Source organism: Xenia sp. Carnegie-2017, unplaced genomic scaffold (assembly GCF_021976095.1).
Source record: "Xenia sp. Carnegie-2017 unplaced genomic scaffold, XeniaSp_v1 HiC_scaffold_25, whole genome shotgun sequence".
Taxonomy (NCBI): domain Eukaryota; kingdom Metazoa; phylum Cnidaria; class Anthozoa; order Malacalcyonacea; family Xeniidae; genus Xenia; species Xenia sp. Carnegie-2017.
In genome coordinates this window covers 2757368-2779806 of record NW_025813488.1, presented here as the reverse complement: position 1 = coordinate 2779806, position 22439 = coordinate 2757368, and the positions used below count along the sequence as shown (strand labels likewise).

General features: G+C 36.8%; 1 protein-coding gene and 1 long non-coding RNA gene across 3 annotated transcripts in view; one reads left to right on the top strand and one right to left on the bottom strand.

Moving 5' to 3' along the window:
- LOC124452638 (BMP-binding endothelial regulator protein-like) overlaps window positions 1–11946 on the bottom strand; it is a 15225-nt gene extending 3279 nt beyond the window's left edge. For both annotated transcript variants that reach the window (XM_047003218.1, XM_047003217.1), the window contains exons 1-6: window positions 11497–11946; window positions 10580–10665; window positions 4412–4511; window positions 2520–2557; window positions 929–1033; window positions 737–788 (exon numbers count right to left, since the gene is read on the bottom strand). In XM_047003218.1, coding sequence (XP_046859174.1) covers window positions 737–788; window positions 929–1033; window positions 2520–2557; window positions 4412–4511; window positions 10580–10665; window positions 11497–11623 — 508 coding nt within the window. In that variant the 5' untranslated portion in view covers window positions 11624–11946. The remainder of the gene's footprint in view (window positions 1–736; window positions 789–928; window positions 1034–2519; window positions 2558–4411; window positions 4512–10579; window positions 10666–11496) is intronic.
- LOC124452639 overlaps window positions 1–22439 on the top strand; it is a 23777-nt gene extending 1338 nt beyond the window's left edge. The window contains exons 2-4 of the long non-coding RNA XR_006950827.1: window positions 73–142; window positions 10131–10257; window positions 20411–22439. This is a non-coding gene — a long non-coding RNA (uncharacterized LOC124452639). The remainder of the gene's footprint in view (window positions 1–72; window positions 143–10130; window positions 10258–20410) is intronic.

The window sequence follows — 22439 nt, the reverse complement described above, 5'->3', positions numbered from 1 at the left end:
GTATCAGAATGATTTCATATTGACTCGTTCGAAAGTACCCTGTTTTGTGTATGATAGATGTGCTTTTTTTAGGAGGTAAGGTGTGAACAAATACTCATCGAACTGTCGTGTTTTCATGGTGGAAACAGATTCACATCTAAAGGTTTGCTGTTGTTATTTTCTTTCTTTTAAAATTGCGATTGGCTTGCGGAGAATCAACTCACACGGACCGAGGTTGCATTAAGTGGTTTCGTTTTGCGTGCAAGATTGATTAAAACTTCGAGCAAAAAAATTTAACATTGCTCATTGTATGACTGTATCTGTGGCAGTTTTTGTCAATGTCATTGTAATTTACTGTTCTACCATTTCAAATGAATTTAATGATAGAATTTCTACCATTTTATACAAAATGGACATTCTCCCGACTATGGTAGTTACCAAAGACTAGTGATGAAAAATATTATTGACGGCCTTAATACATAGGGAAGTTTTATGAAAGAGATTAATAATGCCGTTTGTACTCAGTAAAATTTGATGAAAAACATTCACGATGGCTGTTTCCGTCTGTATTTAAGAAATAAAAGATTTAAACAGCGTACGCGTTTGTTGTTTTTTCCAGTTTTTTCTTTATGATTAGCCAATAATTACGTAAGTACACGTGCGGGCACTCAACGCGAGTTCGCGCCCCGAGGACGCGCATCCCGCGAGTATATCTATAGATAATTGTTTCAAAAAGATTGTTCCTTGCCCCACTAACCTTCAATACAAGTCTCACAGCAAGCTCCTGGCTTGAATCCTTTTTTCATACCCTAAATCACAAAGAGATAACGAGGCTTTAAACGTTAACATATTGAATTTATTATGCCTGACGCGTTGACGATAGAACTTCGTCGCGTAGCAATACGTATTATAAATTTAAAAACTATTAAAGAATGAAAATATTTTGTACCTTTGGACAGACAAAATGTTGGTTACACGTTATAGGCTTGCAGGAATAACCGCCTGTTTTACATGTACATTGTGTGCATTGACGACCAGGCCACGAATCTCCATTCTAAATACACAATAACACAATGACAAGAACATTAACGTGCATTCTTGTGATGAATCATGGGATTTTTGCTCAGTAAACTTTTTGAGATCTTTCAAATGAACTTGCGACGATAAATTTCTGTGGAAAATGTTTAACGAAGCTAAACGTTCGTTAGAAATTAGTGTTTGATTCGAAAATGTGCGAATACCTCGAATAGCAAGATCGCAACTAGGCTTCGCAGCTATTGTGGCAGGGGTGCTTGGACGCATTAAAGTTCATGAACAATATTCGAATCCCTCTTTTTTTCGTTTTTTAAGATCGAAATTTCGTGTTCAGTGCCGCGTCTTTCTGTGAAACATAGCTTTGGCTTGTACTGGCTACAAACCTTTCATAGGACAAAACCATTTGAGTAACAGATTACGTATTTACTTCAGCTTAGTGCTTGGTGTGTGAGTAGAGCTTATTATGTCAACATGTCACCTAACACATATTGCCACGCATTGCGTTAACTTTTCTACAAATAAGGGGCGTAGGATATATTCGCGCGGAGTAAACTTTGGAAAAAAACCAGCCAGCTATCCTTCAGCCACATCCTGTTGATGTAGACGTTGAGGCGCTTACTCGTTGATCGCAACGAAAGTCGTTTGTATTCAAAATAACGAGTAGTCAATTAAGATGTATGGCTTTTTAATGTGAAGAAATCCCTCAGGAAACGAATTTTTAAATTACCATTTCCATAATCCTGCATCTGGAAGCTTGATTTTGACAATAGCCTACGAAAGCTCTATGGCTCTAAGCGAATGCTTGCGTAGAAAATATAATGATATCAACTATTGCTGTGAAAGACCTCTAAGTTGACTTCATTTATACGTATTCTTCTCTTTCACTTAATACCAGACCCACGTTCCACTGCGTTGTGGTCCTCGCCACGACGCACAATATGGAAATTTGTGTCTATGTGAGGTGCGACCTATTCTCTATTGGCATTCGGCCGCCTCCAAAAGGCAACATAATCGCGTTATAAGAGAAATGATTTGTGTATAAACTTGCGGTTTATCCTTCTATTAGTTTTTGCTAAGCTCGTGGCTGCCGTTTCATAAACTGCGCAGGTTTGTGTGTTTAGCAATAGTTTGGGAGCTGTTAATTACTACCGCGTGCATCCCCAAGGTTCAAACTGTGAAAGGATTTCAAATTTTGTTGTTTTTGCCAAGAAAGAAGGTATAACGGTTAATAATGTCGTTCTGCAACAACAAAATGTATAAATAATTTGGATAATTAGATTCGCGGAGGAGACAAAGATATTTTTTCCGGTAAGAACGATTCCTCAAGTGTTATTGATTCACAAGGAGCTCTTTAAAGGGGCGACAGTCGACCGTTGCCTCGGTTTTATAGTGCTTTCAATTGCATGAGTATAGTGCGTGCGTTTCATGAATTGGCTGCGTTTGAAAACGTTTCTAAGTCATCATGAAAATTCAAGGTATTTCAAAGAATTAACAGAGTGGCTTACCTCATATTTCTTTCCTTCGTATAAGCAGTTTTCGCTTTCTACAAAAGAGGCAAAAATTACACAAATGGACAGTAGTAGCATATCGTAAACACACCGTGGACGAGAACTTTTCCAGGCTTAGTTAGAGGTCAATTCTATTTATGAACGTTTCAGTGAATGGAGATTGATTTATTAGGATATAAAATAACGCCAGTTATCCAACGTGCGATGAGTGATGACCTTGTTTATTCAAGATAACTGCTAAACACCCAAGGGATTAGCTATGTTCTTTGCCTTTTTCGCGACACCTTCTAGAGTTTTCACCGCTCTAAATCGCTGCATACTTATGGTCAAAGTGTACGATTCTCTCGAGGTGGAACGTGTGTTTTAGATTATGTTCCAAGTGGAATTTTTTTAGTATAGTCTAGTCTCTCGTTTGCTCAACGCTGACCAGGTATACCGTAAGTGTAAAAGAGAACTTGCAACAGGCTTTATTTGGTGGTGTCATTTTTTAAGTATTGGTGAAAATTATTTGATTTTCGGCTTCGTTTACGCTGCCATTGTTCAATTCTTGCAGATATTTCATTTTTTACAGAATATTTTTTCATTTTGTGGAAACGTTTTTCGCCCAAAACTTAAAAAATCTTAAAAAGACATTCATTTTACAAACACGATTGAAACTCGTGTTGCAGTGATGTACGTTTTATTGTTTATAAACTTGCATGTTCATTGTATTGATTGAAAAAACGTCTATAATAAGAAAGTGTGTGGGCAATGAAATCTTTTCATCACAAAATTAGCGCAGGAAACTTTTACCGTGCTGTTTTTTTCACACCGTTTATTTGTGAACTTGTCATGATAGAATGGCGCTTCATATGTAATGGGCCACGTCTGTTTAAAACTTGTGTTTCAATACGAAATTAACACAGGAAAATATTTGTCATGGTATTTTTCACACCGTTTACATGTAAACTTGTCATAATGAAATAGTGCTTCACGTGTACTTAAACCGCGCGTTGCATTGTGAATTATTATTTTCGTTTCTAATCTGACAAGATATTCAACCGCCTTGACCAAACATGGCATCGTCTCTCAGACATGCACAAAATGAGACATTTTAAATAAAAAATCTTACTTGATCAAGGAATTCCGGTGACTGCCAGTATTATTTTACCAAACCTCAAACATTTATTTAAAATATTCAACTACTTAAATAGGAATTGAACAAAAAAGGTATTTGACCATAGGCGTACGGGAGCTTTCTTTCCTGGGGGGGGGAGGGGTGGCAGTAAATATTTTCGGCAAAATTCACAAAGAAGGCTCTGGCGTAGTTTTCACAGACTAACGTTTAAAATTCGCCAAACTTTTTAATCTTTAAAATTTCTTGGGGAGGGAGGGCAACTGCCTCCCTCTCTGCTTACTGTCCCTTGCGCCTATGTATTTGACGTTGTCATTACATTGTCAATACATATGATATAAAAGGGGATGTCAGCCAAGGAGATGAGAAAACAGAACTTTTCAGATCATAATAAATGTATGCATGGTAAATTACATTCTCAAGCTTCGCGCTTTAGATACTTTCGAGAAAGCTACTTATGACAGAGACACTTTAAAGCTAAGTTTAATGGTCGAATAAAGTTACCCTAAATCGCTTACTGATGAGCCCACATAAATGCGATTTTAGCAATGGTCATCGCAACCGTTGAAATACTTTATGTAACATTCGTTCATTCTTATTCGATCAATTAAAACTATAAATGGTCAAATTTGAAATCGTTATTTGTTGATCAGTAAAATATTAAGAAAATATTGTCATTAAACAAGAGCAATCACATCATCGAAACAACAGTTAAATCATTTTAGCTGTCGTCAAGGCATGTGGGAGAAGAATTTGTGAGATTTTTTGCACCAACCTTGACATTCGCTACAACAGACGTTCGCCTTCTTCACCATGATTCCATTGCAATGCAAGATTTTAGGGCATTTCTCTATCTTGCACCGTACAACTCCGCCCTGAATTACATGAAAAGAAGAAATTAAAATTGAAGCGATGAAATAGAAAAGTTTTGATGCCATTTACAGTCTGGGAGAATTGTACCGTCTGGCGCCGAACGTATTCATACGCTAATTATACAATGGTATCACAGACTATAATGCGACTGGACGCCACATTTCTCATGGCAAACGTATCGCAACACCACTGCATGCCGCCATTGACTTATTCACGAGAAAAAATATTATTGTCTAGTGAACGCCTCTCGTATTGCATAAATACAGCGGTAACGATGATTAACTAATATATATTTATATATATAACCGCACGTCCTGTGTCCCAAGTGCAGGAGTCACCATTTTACTATGGTGATGGCCGGGAGGGCACATTGTTATACACTTTGTATATATATATTTATATATATATGTTTAAAGATTGGCAATCCAGGCATTATATTGCTCAAAAATAAAAGTTTCTCCGGATTTTATAAATAATTTTATTTAGCTTTCGACTCGTTTCTTCGAGCTTTCATCAGAATGAGGAAACTGCAAGTGTAAATAAATAATTTCCTCATTCTGTTGAAGGCTCGAAGCAACGAGTCGAAAGCTCAATAAAATTATTTTTGAAAACCGGAGAAACTTTTGTTTCTGAACAATTATATATATATATATATATATATATATATATAATACGTCTCGTTTGCATAACATGCGAAAGCAATCAGAGAATTTTCGTCACCGATGATTTTATAGAACGATGAATTTTTTATTGATCTTTCATGTTGAGGATTTCATCTGAGTGTATTTTTGATCAAAATCATACAAGCTATCCAGTTATAACGCCATTTATTGCCACTTTAGTATCGCGTTGTGGTAGACTTCAACATTTCCAGAAGCAACTACGAGAACAGTCTAGAAGCAAGTGCATAAACATTCCCAGAAGCAACTGCGCTTTTTCATTCGTAGTGCCTTACGTGCATTACGTAGCTATTTAAGGACTAAGATTTCCTGCAATATTTCTATAAAAGTCTGTATGTTTTTTTGTGAAAAACTGAGCGTGAGTGCCGTTTGTATTCATTTCTGATTACCCTTAGACAGTTTGTTCAATTAGGTGAAAAAACATTGTTTAGATTAGCACTATATGCCACAGTTGCTCAGCCCATTCACCAATTAAACAATCGTGCATTTTTAGCGGGCTTACCTAGAGCTGCGACTTAAGTCTATTAGTAAATAGTGGCTCTTGAATTCTTTGTTTGGCAAAAAGAAAAAAAAGGGTCATTCATAGTCACTAGTTTTGAAGAGCATGCAACACTAAAAATTGTAGGTGGTTTAAACGAAAAAAAAAATGAACGTTTTCTAGATTTTTTAGACCTTCAGGCATTATCCAAAGAATGCACGCCATCGATCTAGACTTCTCGCATTGAAATCATCAACAGCTGCGATATTTGTTTGCGTTTCTTCGGTGTGGGATGTGTCTTAACTTATTAACGGGACTTTTTTTACAATCCTCCAAACTCAATTGCTTGTTTTTTGTTGGAATTTATTAACCTCGGCCATATTTTCACCTGAGGTTTCTTTTAAGCTATACTCAGTACTGGAGTTTTATATCAAATTTTACATATTCGTCAACATTTTTTTCGGAATACGAGACACGCGATTGCAGTTTTAAGCTAGTCACAGCTAGTTTATTTCAAATCAATCCTGTGGGGAAAAACAGGAGGCAGAGCGTAGCATCCATTTGGATCATGTGAAGACAATTAACGAACCACTGTCAGTGTTTAAAGCTTGCTATACATCTGTAAAACCTAAACCTGCGATCATTTACTCTTCCCACTCTCACCCTGTCTAGTCCTCATATACGTAAGCTCGGGTAAGCCATTCAAAAAATCATTTTAAGTTGGATTACTCTAAAGCAGACTTAGATGTGTTACTCGTGAGCTTACGATACTTTTACCTACCCATGCGTTTCAATTTTTTTTGTCAATTAAGCCTTGTACAATGTCTGTGACCCTTTCCTTATAAGTCCGACATCTTGTGGGGTCAATATTCTGTTGGTATGCAGAGCGCATTTTATTATAATTATGTCTATAATGATCTTATATGACGTCGTGCATTTTGCAATGAACGATGTAATTAGGCCAAGTTCATCGCAAACCGGATTGGAGTAGTTCAAACTTCCTTGGTTTTATAAGTCTGTGAAGATTTTTTGTTGCTATGACACAAAAAGATTATACACCAAATAAACCCTGCGTCTTAACGCGAAGCAAATATGTATATCGTGAGCAATGAGTAGCGAGTTCGTTATAGCGAATAAACTGGAGCTCTCATAGCTTTTACGGAAACCTCTTGAAATTGCTCTCAGTAATTTCTACACGTACTTGCGTGTGAAGAAAGATATTGTTGAATGATGAACGGAGGAATGATTCACGTTGCTAATGAGACAATTTATGCAATTTTCTTTTTAATATCCGTGCAAAATTTCTATTTATGGAAGCAAGCGAAAGTATTCTGGAAACATTCTGAAAGGTTTAATTTAAGCTTGTAGTTTGTCTATACATAATTAACGATGGTTTATTTTAGATAGTTGGACAGTTTTCTTTTTCAAGCGAAAGTATTCTGGAGACATTCTGAAAGGTTTAATTTAAGTTTGTAATTTGTCTATACATAATTAACGATGGTTTATTGTAGATAGTTGGACAGTTTTTTACGTAGAAAATACGTAAGTATTTTGAGCTTTTCTTAACGTGATGTTTTCGTGATTTCCCTTGTACCATAAAATATCTTAAATTTTTCATTGCCTAAAGATTTAGAAATCGAAAAGCGTACGAATTTGATGAGTCATACCCCGATTCAAATGCGATTACAAAATTAGTTTGAAATAGGATTTCGAAAAAAGTTTATTTCTTATTTATAAAAAGTTTGACTGTTCGTCTTCAGTTTACTAAATGTCTACTTTTGACACAATTCAATAAAACTTTTGCGCTCATATACAAAGTCATGCATGTGTATTTACTGACCAATGTCGGCTCTCACGACAACATCATTCAATATCCTGAACAAAGGGTGTGGTGTGATGGACCCACAATGGTTTGTGTATCTGTGTGTGTGGGGTGCTTTTGTTTGGATTAGATTTCAACTGCTGCCTATTGCCATACCCATTCAGGCTTTTTTTCGTTACATTCTGTAACCTTTTTATTTTGATTGTGAGATTTTTTAGTGAAGTTTCTACCCCTTCTTCACCCCGTCTCGCTATCGTTAGGAGGGATGAACATCCTTTCACGTCCCTCCCATAAATCCATTGCTGATGTCATGAAAATTTCTCATATAATACAACGTTGGGTGACTTTTGTCTCCTATTGCGAAGTATACAAAGTTTCCAAGCATATTCGATAGAAAGCCTGTGTGTTTATAGTTGCACCCTTTCTAGACATTGCTCGGATACTGAAAATCTTTACAAACTTTTACTGCATTGGGGACGAGGGAATTTTTGTCCGGCAAAACTTGCGGACTTTTCATCCAAAATTTACCTAGAGTTTTGTATATTCGAGCGAGAAACAATAGTGCAGATCTGTTTTGAAAAGTGAATGGCGTGGGCGTGAATGGACTGAGAAGTAGGGGGCATGCTATTCCCTTCACACCCCCCCAGGATTCACAAACTTGGCGAAAAACATTACATTGACCATATATGTTTGTAATAAATATTTATCACAAGTGGTGAAGTGAGCATTAGAAATTGGATTGTCTGACTTCTCATCCCTTGGATGTGCATTTGTGGTCACGTTTCATAAGCATTACGTAGAAAATAAGGAGGTTATTTCAATACGTATATTAACTGACAGTGTATTTATCAAAAATTTCGCCTGGAAAATTCCTCACGTTTAATTTTACGTTTGAGTACAAAAACGCCGTCGAGAAAACGAGAAAAAAATACGTGGCCTTTGGTCGTTATTTTTTAAAGGATGTTGAAATATCATTAAGACGCCAAGTATTTTTACTTGTGGCATATAGCCATGAATTCAAAAGTTTTGCATTCTCTTTCACAATTCACTTGCAATTAACTTGCGAGTTCATAGCTGACTGTATCACATATTTCCTATCGCTAGTTCTTAGTCCTCCGCCGTTGGGGTAATCTCACTCACTCTTGAGGGACCTTGGACATTTAAGTCAGTATATATGAAAAATAGTGGGTTATTATTCGGCCCATGCAATGAAGGATATGTATATTCACTGCTTAAATCCTCAATCTTTTTGTTACTGTCTTTCATTTATCGCTGTGTGTTTCCTGACGTAACAATCTATAACATTACATATGTGTAACCCTGTTAATTTGACGTACGCCGTGCAGCTAACGAGTCAAACAAGATTATGTTTAACGGGTTATTACGCACGATTTTATTTCTAGACCCACCGATCCTTTTAAAACGCTGATTGAAGTGTAGTCATTAGCTCGTTGTACGTACTAAAGGGGAACTGGAAGATTCGGGATTTGGGAAGGGGACGTGGAAAGACATGTGGGGATTGCATTGATGCAGAATAGGTTTTTGACGGCCCGTCGAGTAGAGGTGCTGAGTTAGCAACTTCAAAATATGTACGTGTCAAGTGAAGTATGTACGAAGCAATCGATCACACGATTTTATCGTGTGGTTTAATTGCAAGTTGACGAAAACCAAGGTTATTAAAAACAAAAAAAAAGTGCGGTTTGTCATTGTGTACCACCCCCCACCCCCCATACGCAAATTTCATAAAGTTGGTTAACTTTGGAGATGTTTGCACCTGGCGACTAGCATGTCGGCTTAACGCCATGCAGTCGTTAATCGCGCAATCCTTACGTAAAACCCTAGAGTTAGTCGACTTTTCATCTGGCTGAAATGTAGTTCACTGTTTGAATTTTGTTGTCGTGATCGTCATGACGACGATAGGGCCATGGCTATAACAGGCTGCGGATTAACTGTGGATGAAACGTGATTAGATTGTGATGCTTTCATTCGGAACGGACGAGAGAAAAAGAAATATGTGCCGAAATGGAAAATTCGGGTTGAGTTTCGTCACAACCCAAGATGTTTCCAAATCACTTGTCAGCCTAATAAATCATTGTCATTCGTGCATTCGCAATGCTCTTCATAAATCACACAAAAAACACTTGCTATGCTGTCGTCGTAGTTGTTTTACGCAGTCTCGTTGTCATATATATCCAACGAACATATTTTTTGTTTTCTTTATGAGTGCTCTTCGAAAAATATCACCATTGATTGCATGGTGCTTTGTAGAATCATAAATTGTCTCTTCATATTTTTCTATACATTCCATAGTTTCCGCCTGTTTTAGATTGCGTTTATCTCGTAGTACGTGCAGTTAATTAAAAGTTTCTGTCGCGTATTTTACGTTTTAAAACCACCCAGTGAATTTATTTTCCGCGAGCACTCCTTTACTAAAGACGCATGCCAATGTCGATGATCGAATTCGTGTAAAATGGAGAAATTCGTCCTATGTTTTACATTGGAAACAGGCGAATCTAAAGGCTAAAACGAATGCTAGTTTTTCGTATTTCCCCCTTGGATCAAGGGCGACAATATATTGTGTATCAATATAGAAATTTCGATAAGTGGAAACTGTAACTGACACTTTTTCTAATCACTTTAGTTGTTTTGACATGCTAAAGGCCACGAATTATTTGCCAAGGAGATGATTGATATTCTCCAACAAGATCGACAACAACAACATGATTTTGGCCACGAGAAGAACACCTTATCGTCAGCGGCGAACAGTTGTGAGTAATGTATACCTCTACTTATTGAATAATTAAATGTTGCTCATCGTCTATTTGAATGGTTCCCACTACAGTTTAAACTGGCATATTAACCCCCTGCAGTTACGGTAAACTTTCTTCAAACTGCGCGCAAACTGTGCATCGTGAAAGACGTTTAACTGTAGTAAGATTTTACATTTCGCGGTAGTTCGTCGAATTTTTGGTGCGAATGTATGTGGAAATTACATCTGTGCTCGAGCATTTGTTATAAATTGGAAAGAAATTTTTAATTATACCATCTCGAATAAAGGTCATTGCCGAGGAATGCGGCATTCAAACATACCTCACAAAAACATCGCATACAAGGAATGCGAGAGACTAATGGCAAGTCCACGATGGCTCCTTCTTTTTCACATTTCGCCGTGCGACCTTAAAAATGAGCGAAACATGTTACGTTTGATGACATATTGCAACGAAGTTCTTGTGTCTTATCTACACGCATGCGCGGTACATGTCGCCGAAATATGTTTTTCCGCTTTATTTTGTCCTTTCCGATGGACGGTATGCGCTCTCTTGTTTGTGTACAACAGCACTAAATTGCCATCGTTCAATTTCCCTTGCGATAGTTTAAAATATTTGTCCTATATTCCAATCATTACATCGTACATGCTTTGTGATGATCTGTGCTGATCTTTTAAATCTGTGATCCCTGAGTTTAAGGATTATTAAGTACTTTCGTGAAAGGCTCGCTGAATCTACGAAGCATTCCTGTATCTTCCCCCAAGGAACCTTCCCGCATTCTGACAATGTTATGTGCAATGACCGGCGGGCCTCTTTACTAATACGCTAGGCGCACGGTAATCGGAAGTCGTATGCCTAAAAACTGAACAGAAACTCGTAAGCACTGCATCATCTTGTATTTTAAACGCTGTAATCCTGTAATTGAAACGTTTTATGCAGTGAAAGAGCAGACGAAGCCCCAGGGTCAAATATTTTTTGTTCGTTTCTATCCTATAATAATACACCAGGTTGTGTTGGGGATGTCTGTAAGTTACGCAAGTTTTGATGTTCTTCTATCGCAGTAATCACACTCTATACGGGCGTTTAGCAACAAAAATTAAATCTTCATCCTTTTCATCTCATTAAAAAGAACGAACTAGGAATGACGAATCTAGAATGAAAGCTCTACACGTTATTAACTCTGGTTTATTTTATATATTTTTAAGCATTTTTGGATCCATACCGATCTCGTTCTCCTACCTCCTAAAATCTCTGGCGAGCTTGATTTTCGCGTCCGAAGCAAATTGAAAGTCAGCATTGACGGAACACCGTTTATATTTTTTATAAACATTATTAATAGGAGCAATAAGTGGGTGTACTTTTTCATTTTTACGATTCTTGTCTTATCAAAGATTCTTTGAAGATGTGTAGCTCTTACTGCTTTGCTTTGTCAAGTATGATTATGAACGTTGTGGAAATAATTCTTTTTGCTTGTTTGCGTTGAATCCTCCTCGTTTACCGTACGATGTGCTAGTAATCTTCCTTTATCCCCTTCCGACGCCTCAATCTAATCCACTATACGAATTTTTGAGGAACTGATTGCGACCTCGTGTCGTTCGTACTGCGCATGCACCCTGGTGATGTTATCTGGACGGCGTGCTCGTGTGATTTGACGCAAATGATCTGTCAGGAGCGATTTTAAACTCGAGTGTCTTATCTCAACTATGTGATGATGATATCTCGCCCCAAATCTGCGCTTTTTCGTTAAGATTTCCTTTCTTACTCACGTAATCCGTCAACATTGACAAGAGGCTTGTTGAATTGTGGTTACAGGTTCGTCTGTCAGCAGCTTATAATTCTGTCTTATGCATTAAAAACGGCTGATCATGTGCGCTTTGCCTTCTGCAATCTTAGACGCGTAAGAAAATCTGCGGAAAAGGTACAAAAACAGCTTCGAGGCTACAGACAGATTTTGATCAGCTTAATGCTATTATTTTGCAGCTTCAATTTCTTTGTGGAGCGATGTGGTTCATTCAAAAGTAGATTTCATTAAATTAAACTTAATTTTCTTATTCAGTCTTTAAGGCGCCATGAATAGCCGTGTGCCTTCGCTGAAATCATCTAATTACATTCTTATTTGTCTAGTGTATGTTGAAGTGCGAATGGCGAGCACACGATGAACTTGTTGAGACACCAAAAGGTGATGATTTGCATGGTTTTTTTGTCTGCAAAGCCGTTGGCCTGCGCATTTAGAAGCAAAGCTGGCAGTCTCGAGATTTGAGACGAAATGGCGAACAAGATAACGCACACTCTTTAGCACATGTCAGATTGCTTTGAGTGGCGAATAGTTGCGTGATAGTACCCGCCCCGGAGACAGACGGTCAAGCGAAATATGGTTACTGCAGATAACATTGTGCAGCCTCCCTCCATCCAAATCACGCAAATATGGCTGTGATTGTGGGCGCGTGCAGACCATAATGGTCAACACTGGTCAACACCGTTTACGTATTTCTCTATAGCTCTTTCATCTGCATTTAACTCTGAGGTAGATTCGTTGTCAAAGATATGGTTTTCATTTCTATCATGTCCGTTTTCTCTCACTGACGAGCTTTTACCTTCTTTTCCATTTTCTCAAAATGCAATGAAACAAAGAATTTTCGGAATTCCTCAAGTTTGAGAAATATTCATTTACATCGTTCTGATCATTGTTTTTCTTTTCGTTTGTGCAACAACTTAAACGAGAACCTTTCCTCGGCTCTCCCATCTTTTTTCACATCGATGGAACTGTTTGAAATTTAGCAAAAGATTCCTTTCATCAGCATACATTCGACATTTCATTCGCAGATGAAAGGATTGCAAATTAATGAATAGTTTGTGCAGACTTTAAATGAAAATATTATTAATTTTGCGTCATTGACTTGTGCTAAAATTCCTTCGCATCTTTCGTCTGTGCGAAGATGATTATACAGTTTGATCTTGAAGGGGCAGGCATGAAATTGCTTTTTGTATTTCATGCTCAGCTTTATAAACGGAGTCCTGTTCTCTGCATCAAGATTCTGTGTGATCCGTGAGATAATTTCTCAATCTATGATAGACTTGAGTTAGGGCGTTTTTGGTCTCAATATCATTTCATTGCTGTCGCCGAATATTTCTCATCGTACATCTAGATAATATAAGTGACTGACCACCTTGTGGGAAGACATATCATCGTGCCGTATGCAGGCTCTTTGGGTCAGTCATCGAAGTCTAGATTAACATGCCCGGCTTCTTTGTGCATTTCTGAAGCTGGCAAAAATTCTTTGCATTGAAGTTAATCCGAGACTTTATCTTTTGGATTTCAGCTTAATCTTGTTGCGTATTGTTACAAATGTCCCAACTGTTGGTTCTGTTATGTGTCGAATAATGGTCGTAAATGCATTTCGTAATCGTTCCTTCGAATAGTTTTTGCTCATCAATAAATAGTTTCAGGTCGTTGTGTTTATCGAAGCCCGTGAAAATGTCTTTTCTGTCCTAATTACAAGATTTTCACGAGTTTGTTGTTTATGGAAGTATTCGGTAATTACTTGTGAAGTGTTCGTGTTTGACTGTCGTTAATGCTCGGAAATAGGATGTCGTCAGCGAAAGGAAATTGTTAAATGAACTTATACTCCAGGGTCTTCTTTGTGCAATTCTCAAGGTCGCCAATTATTTGACGGAGCGACGTACGTTTAAGAAAAATTCAACGACCGTAACATTTTAAAAACATACTTGAAATTTTTCCGAACTGCACCCAAGACGGATAACATCACGAAGGAAGTTGTTAGCTCTTTAAGCAATTAAACAAATAGTTCGCAACATTAAACTTTAGCTGGAATTATACACAGTCTCAAGTGAGTTCGTCAATGCACTTAAAGAGAATAACTACCAGTTAATAGGAATGCTCGAACCTGTTAGATAAAAACCTTGACATTGAATTCATGGAAGATGATTGTTGGAATAAAGTAACATTTGATCGTGACTGTTTCTTGGTTGTCTTCGCGAAAAGAGAATGTTATATTTGTCTAATTATAGCATTCATCAGAGTATCGTGAGAAAACAATTGAGCGAGCTTGAACTTCGCGGAAAGAAAGATTTCATAGGAAAAGGCATCGAAGGCAAATGCATTTGGTCTTATAATCGTGAGTTCAAATTCGTCCTATAGGAAGATGATGAAACAACTGCGGTCGCAAAGCGTTCGAATATACGCGGCGTCTGTAATTTCAGGGCGGCTTCAACTGCGTCAGCTATTAGAGGATAATGACTTTTAATATTGTGTTAAATCTTTAATCTACGTCGTCCTTTGATATTAAGTATAAAAACACCTTCATTGACAATGCTTGCATGCATGCAAAAACTTTCCTGGACACTTGCATTTTCTATGTACAATTCTCAAAACAAGTTTTGTGAATGCAAGTGGACATGCAAACTTAGTCTGTGGTACGATACCGACATCTTTGTATCAACTAAGGTTTAGAAATAGCTGCATATATACATGCACATGACCCCTAAGGCAGTTGCGGCAGTTTATTATATTCGTACTACAGTTTGAGAAAATCTAACGCAGTTTTTGTATATACATATCTGCCATAAAATTGCAAAATGTGATTTTCAGTATCTTGACTTTTTGATGATTACATAACATAGAAACCAAAAGCTTGCCTTTGTTTGATGTTCATTTTCTTCTACATGTTTCAACTCTAATATTTCCTTGTGTAAACATAAACGTTTTAAGGGGATTTTAATATCTTGGTACTGTCTGCATGGGAACTTTGTACAGTACATAATTTTTTGGCAATATAATCGGTTGCTACAATGTCATGCGTCTCAAGTCACGAGAAGGGGTATTAAGCCACTTTCATTTTATAGCTTGCTTCTGCCACGAACGCGTGCATACGTCTTAAATCTCAACCTTATTCATTTTGAAGAGTAATGTTACTTTTTTGCTGTTGTCTATATGCATAATAATCTCCAATTAAAGTTTCCCCACCGACTTTCTTCTTCCAATTAAAATTTTTATTCAAATTTAACATGGAAGGCGATCATTCTGTAATTTTTCGTTAAGTCTTTAGTTTAATAAACTCAATGCCACCTGTGTTTAAATCTTATTTACTAAGAATACTCGATAATCCATGCCGTGCATTTCATACATTTATAACAACATTGGCCACCCTGGTGTGTGTATACACATCTGCTTGTTCTCCATACTTCAAAACGATCAGTTCGTACATTATACCAATTGGGTTCAACGGGGGATTCTACTTGATTCGTTTCTTCGTTGCGTCTTCATTTCCACGCACTCAGTGCGCATGTCACAAAAATTTCAGATAATGTTTTGCTGTATGAACTGTATGGAAAGTCAATTTACTGGTGAAAAAATGAACTAAATAAAAGATACACTTAGAGTAACATCGCTTCAGAGCTTTGAACTGATTTTTCATGGGGTTGATTCATTTAATGCCTGTAATGATCTGCAGTCGAAGCTTGTTCTCGCATCAAAGGTATAGGCACAGTGCTCTTGTTTTTGAAAAATATATGGCGTTTTATATTTTTCATCTTCAGTCAGCATACCCAAATTGTCTTCAGAATGTTTGCTTTCGTGCGTGGTCCTTTGGCTATCGTTTCAAGTATAATTGTTGTCATAGTTTTTAAGGCACTTTGTATGAAGAATGTTTGCTTTCGTGCGTGGTCCTTTGGCTATCGTTTCAAGTATAATTGTTGTCATAGTTTTTAAGGCACTTTGAATGAAGAATGTTTGCTTTCGTGCGTGGTCCTTTGGCTATCGTTTCAAGTATAATTGTTGTCATAGTTTTTAAGGCACTTTGTATCAGAATGTTTGCTTTCGTGCGTGGTCCTTTGGCTATCGTTTCAAGTATAATTGTTGTCATAGTTTTTAAGGCACTTTGAATGAAGAATTAATGGTGATGCTTATTCCCACGACAAAATGCATTTTGTTATATCCTAGCTGCACTTCTCGCTCATTTAATCCATTTTATTCAAGTCTGAATTTTCTTAATAGCAGGTATAATTTGATCCGTTGCCATTGGAGAAATTGTCGTCGAGATGAAAGCTATAAGTGCAAAGAATGTAATTTGCCAGCTGAGTGTGTTTCAATGAAAAATGAAGCGAAGGATAGTATGAGAATAAAATATACATATTTTCTGAAAATTGACAACATTGATAAATTCTCAAAATTATTTAAGTCTTAAACACCTTTCGCAAAATTTTACAAAAAATGATTTCGTAAATTTCACATTCGATTATATATTGTCAAGCATTTTTTACTATATTATACAAAATGTCGTTATGATAACGTATGTCATGTAAAAGGTTTCAGCGAAGGCATTACTTAAGTTTCATCGCTCGTTCTTTATCGTTTCGAAATATTTCCAGCAATGCATGTCAATGTATGTGATTGTGTCGAGAATTGGCCCTCCCAAGTCGTACTCCCACTCGAGTGGCAATCGATCAACTTAAACTAAATAAAATCCTACGACAATAAACTTTACTAAGATATATTAACAAATAAAAACCCACAAATAACAAGTATGCGTTCGTTACAGTACAAATAGACAACATCTCGGGGTCACATACGTCTCGCAACTGACTCGCTCCCCTCACCTCTTTCATTCCCCACTCTTGACGTCATTACTGATAGTTCGTGCATGCTACTGACTAATAATGAATGATGTCCTTGTCAGTTTCCGACAATTCATCATCACACGAAAATTTAGTATTTCCTTTTACTGGATTGAGGAGCAAGTGTGGGCAAAAAATGCCAACTCACTTCACTGATGTAAGAACATTCTAGAGAAACGTCCATTTTGCTCATTTTGCCCATTTTTGCTCTTCCCAATAGAGAAAATTTCAATGTTAAACTAAAACCACTGTAAAAGCAATGTTAAAACCATCTTCTCAATGAGTATTCATTATTATTATTATTTTTTTATCATTTTTAATGTCCCCGTTATTGCTGTGACTACATTATGGAATATTTACTGAGGATGGACATCTCACTGTACAAGATACAATATGTATCCAATCATTTAAATTCATGAAATCTTTACGAGAAATACATTACTTAATGTAATACGTACAATTATGACATTTATATAATGCTTTATAGTTGAGTGGAGAGCTTCTCAATACACATATGTTATTTGAGCCAAGTATATATTACGATAGATATGTTTAGATTTTGAAATGACATCTTTTGACCATTATTCGAGTTTCCAATTGGCCTTTTTCATGTAACACAACCTTGCGTGACCATCACTGTTCTTCGTCGTAGTACTTTGTACTGTTTAAAGCATGCCTGTATGCACTTGTAAAACAACAAGAAATAATCTCAAATCCCCTTAAGTAACCACCTCAAGTAATGTTCAATGGGATTGTCTTACTAAGTAATAATCTAGGCAACACTTTCTTGAAATCGACATCCTGTTGGAACTCTTCTGTTCTAGGCATCAGTACATTTTTCTCTCGCGTCAGTTACAGTCATGAGCCATGAAAAATGAATGTTTATATACCACTTGTTGTTCTTCTGTTACAGTATAACGCACATTGAAGTAATGCATATTAATCTTTAAGATAAGAACTATTTTTTCGTGCACATACATCATATGCATCGTTTTTCTTCACGTCGCTGTCAACAAATTGTTTTAGTAATTAAACTTTTAATAAAACAATTGCGATGATAACAACCAAATATTTCTCGAAAAACCTTGCAATGAAATTTAATCAAATTTGTTGAAAACACCTAATGCTCTGGCTCATTCTGTCTTATTTAAAAATAAGATCATTAGGTTTGGTAAGTTGATTCCGAGGTGGGGCACAAGAAAATAATAGGAACTTTGTGCTTGTGCCTGCACGTCGTGTGAAATTCATCAGCACAAATTTTTTTGCATGACATCAATAATCGCATTACGCAATCCTTGCAAATACATCGTGAAAAGCCCATTAATTAGAAGATATACATAACGTTAATAGTAAAGTTTGCTGTGTTTTTTTTTTGTACTTTGCAGGCACGTTTTTGATGAGACAGGCGTACATTTGTTTTCGATGGGAGTTGCCATCTACGGTTCTAAAGGGATCGAAGATGGCACAATAAAGAACATTTATTGGGGGTAATATTGATCATCGAAGGATCTACGATGTATGAAGGTACGGTAATGAACATTTATTGGGGGTAATATTGATCATGGAAGAATCTACGGGTTTATGAAGGTGCGGTAATGAATAACTATATTGGGGCTATGTTTGTAGATGTAGATCGGCCAGGTTAGTGTAGTCCTGAGAAGACTGTTGTTGTTGATGTTGACTGACGTTTCGACAACAACAAAAACAGTCTTCTCAGGACTATATACTAACCTGGATGATCTACATCTACAAACATGTAACGATACTCCCGGGTTCAAACCAATTACTTTATATTGGGGCTATATTGATGATCGAAGGATCTACGGATATATGAATGTACAATAATGAACGCATATTGAGGATGACTGCATGTGAAGATTAGATTTGTTTAATCAGAAGTAGATTACGTTTCATCATATTTCCATTGTTATTGACTTGTATTCAAATGAGGTTTTTTAAATAATGTGCCACCAACATTCGGCTCATGACAATATGGCCAGGAATGAACTGCAAGACATTTTTAAAACGCTCGCTACTGTACATTACCTGCGAAAAGGGATTTGCCAGCTCAGCGTTTGTTCCCTGTATACTGTGAAAAGATGGCATGATGAAAATCATTGAAGTTCATGTAAAGACATTTGCATCCAGCGTATGGTAGATGCTACACAGAACAGCAAACATAACTTTTCAGGTTTTTCATTGAGTTTTCATTAATTGTCGTCGACAATATTCTGTTTCACAAGAAAATTTAGAAAATTAACACACGCATGCAGTATGCTCACAAATACGCAGACATTTATTCTGTTTGTTGTTCTAACTCCTTTGCACGGAATTTTACTTTGATTTTTGCAGTCAAGTTTCCGTTCTTTTTCAGTACACTGAATCACAGTTTCATTACTTTGATCTGATTCGAAACCTTAACAAAAGAAAATTTGACTTCAATGTCGCAAGTATTTTGTTACAATAGCATACGACTGGAGCGAGGTTACCAATGTGGAGCAGAAATCTGTTCATTTTTGATGAATAATAGTTATAAACAATATTCTTAGCATATGTTGTTTGAAAGCAACAAAGCATAACAAACGGAAACTTTATTAATATGTGTTGGATCATTTGGCCGTGGTTTGTTATCCTGAAGTTGTTGAGTTCTAAATCTGTAGCTGACTTAAGCCTTGCTCTTGTTTCTTCATGACTGCCACGCTTTAATATTTCGCAAGTTCACTTGTAAATACTTGGAAGTTAATGGCATCATTATTCTTTGTAAAGAAGTCAATATTTTATTTTTAGTAAACAGAATATTTCGTCACACGTATTTTCCATTTATATCTCCAGAGATACAAATACTCCAAACGTTTGCAAATTTTGTGTTGTATTTTTGCCTCGTTTTAAAAGGAACAGTTTCCAGATCAATGCGTTTGCGTTCCAAGGAATATTTTCCAGATAATGCATTCCAAATCAATGCATTAATTTTGGAAAAACTTTAAAAAGCTTAAAAGTGGTGGCTTGAGGTGTTTCTCGTGACTAAGCCAAGTAACGAAAAACCGACTCTGTAATTTCTAATCTTGAGTAGTTTATAATGTCATGTAAATTATGCATTAACTTGTATGAAATAGAGCTGTCCAACCGGGAGGGAGTGGGGGTGAAATAGAGCTGTCTAACCGTGAGGGAGGGGTGAAATAGAGCTGTCTAACCGTGAGGGAGTGGGGATGAATGTGGCAAAGTGTTCCTATTAGATAAATGGATTTCTGATATTAAATGCTATCCCTTCCACCCACGTCGGTCGAAACAGCGACTTTGCCTTATTTTCTCTACAAGTAAACAAATTATGGTATTCCCCCACCCCCACCCCCTGATTTGATCACGCTATGCTTTAGCATGCAAAATTTCTTAAGTACTCAGCACCAGACTCAGAAATGAAAAGTGCGTTTTTATTAGATTTTATCGTGATCCCATTATAAGTAATAATAATAATGATTGTATAGTAATAAAGCCTGTGTTGTATTTTTTGTACCTTGTACAGATACGTTCGAAATTTGTTTTTTCATGGAGTTATCGTTCATGGATCTACAGATCTACGATGGTAGAATAATGATGGGGTCTCTTGAGATCATTTCATGGATCTACAGATCTACGATGGTAGAATAATGATGGGGTCTCTTGAGATCATTTCATGGATCTACAGATCTACGATGGTAGAATAATGATGGGGTCTCTTGAGATCATTTCATGGATCTACAGATCTACGATGGTAGAATAATGATGGGGTCTCTTGAGATCATTTCATGGATCTACAGATCTACGATGGTAGAATAATGATGGGGTCTCTTGAGATCATTTCATGGATCTACAGATCTACGATGGTAGAATAATAATGGGGTCTCTTGAGATCATTTCATGGATCTACAGATCTACGATGGTAGAATAATGATGGGGTCTCTTGAGATCATTTCATGGATCTACGGATCTACGATGGTAGAATAATGATGGGGTCTCTTGAGGTCATTTCATGGATCTACAGATCTACGATGGTAGAATAATGATGGGGTCTCTTGAGATCATTTCATGGATCTACGGATCTACGATGGTAGAATAATGATGGGGTCTCTTGAGATCATTTCATGGATCTACGGATCTACGATGGTAGAATAATGATGGGGTCTCTTGAGATCATTTCATGGATCTACGGATCTACAATGGTAGAATAATGATGGGGTCTCTTGAGATCATTTCATGGATCTACGGATCTACGATGGTAGAATAATATGGGGTCTCTTGAGATCATTTCATGGATCTACGGATCTACGATGGTAGAATAATGATGGGGTCTCTTGAGATCATTTCATGGATCTACGGATCTACGATGGTAGAATAATGATGGGGTCTCTTGAGATCATTTCATGGATCTACAGATCTACGATGGTAGAATAATGATGGGGTCTCTTGAGATCATTTCATGGATCTACGGATCTACGATGGTAGAATAATGATGGGGTCTCTTGAGATCATTTCATGGATCTACAAATCTACGATGGTAGAATAATGATGGGGTCTCTTGAGATCATTTCATGGATCTACGGATCTACGATGGTAGAATAATGATGGGATCTCTTGAGATCATTTCATGGATCTACGGATCTACGATGGTAGAATAATGATGGGGTCTCTTGAGATCATTTCATGGATCTACGGATCTACGATGGTAGAATAATGAATGTCTTTTGGGATCATTTCATGGTCGAAGTATCTACAAAGGTAAAACAATGAACACGTATTGGAACTATCTTGATCATCAAAGGATCTACAAAAGTACAACAATGGACACGTATTGGAACTATCTTGATCATCAAAGGATCTACAAAAGTACAACAATGGACACGTATTGGAACTATCTTGATCATCAAAGGATCTACAAAGGTACAACAATGAACACGTATTGGAACTATCTTGATCATCAAAGGATCTACAAAGGTAAAACAATGAACACGTATTGGAACTATCTTGATCATCAAAGGATCTACAAAGGTAAAACAATGAACACGTATTGGAACTATCTTGATCATCAAAGGATCTACAAAAGTACAACAATGGACACGTATTGGAACTATCTTGATCATCAAAGGATCTACAAAGGTAAAACAATGAACACGTATTGGAACTATCTTGATAATCAAAGGATCTACAAAAGTACAACAATGGACACGTATTGGAACTATCTTGATCATCAAAGGATCTACAAAGGTACAACAATGAACACGTATTGGAACTACCTCATCATCAAAGGATCTAAAGATTTTTGAAGGTAAAAACAATGATGAATGCCTAAAGATTACTGCATATGAGAATGGGAATAGGAATGTGTTTGTGTCAGTGAAAATGAGGCTAACTTTGTGATATATACAATTTTTAATATCTTTATGGTTATTGAAGCGGCGAGCCATTGAATAATGTTCATTATTCATGTTTTGGAATATCTTCCTTCGTGTAATACATATTGTAATAACTATGTTTTTGAGCAATGATCCAATAATGTAGAAGATAGGAATATTTGA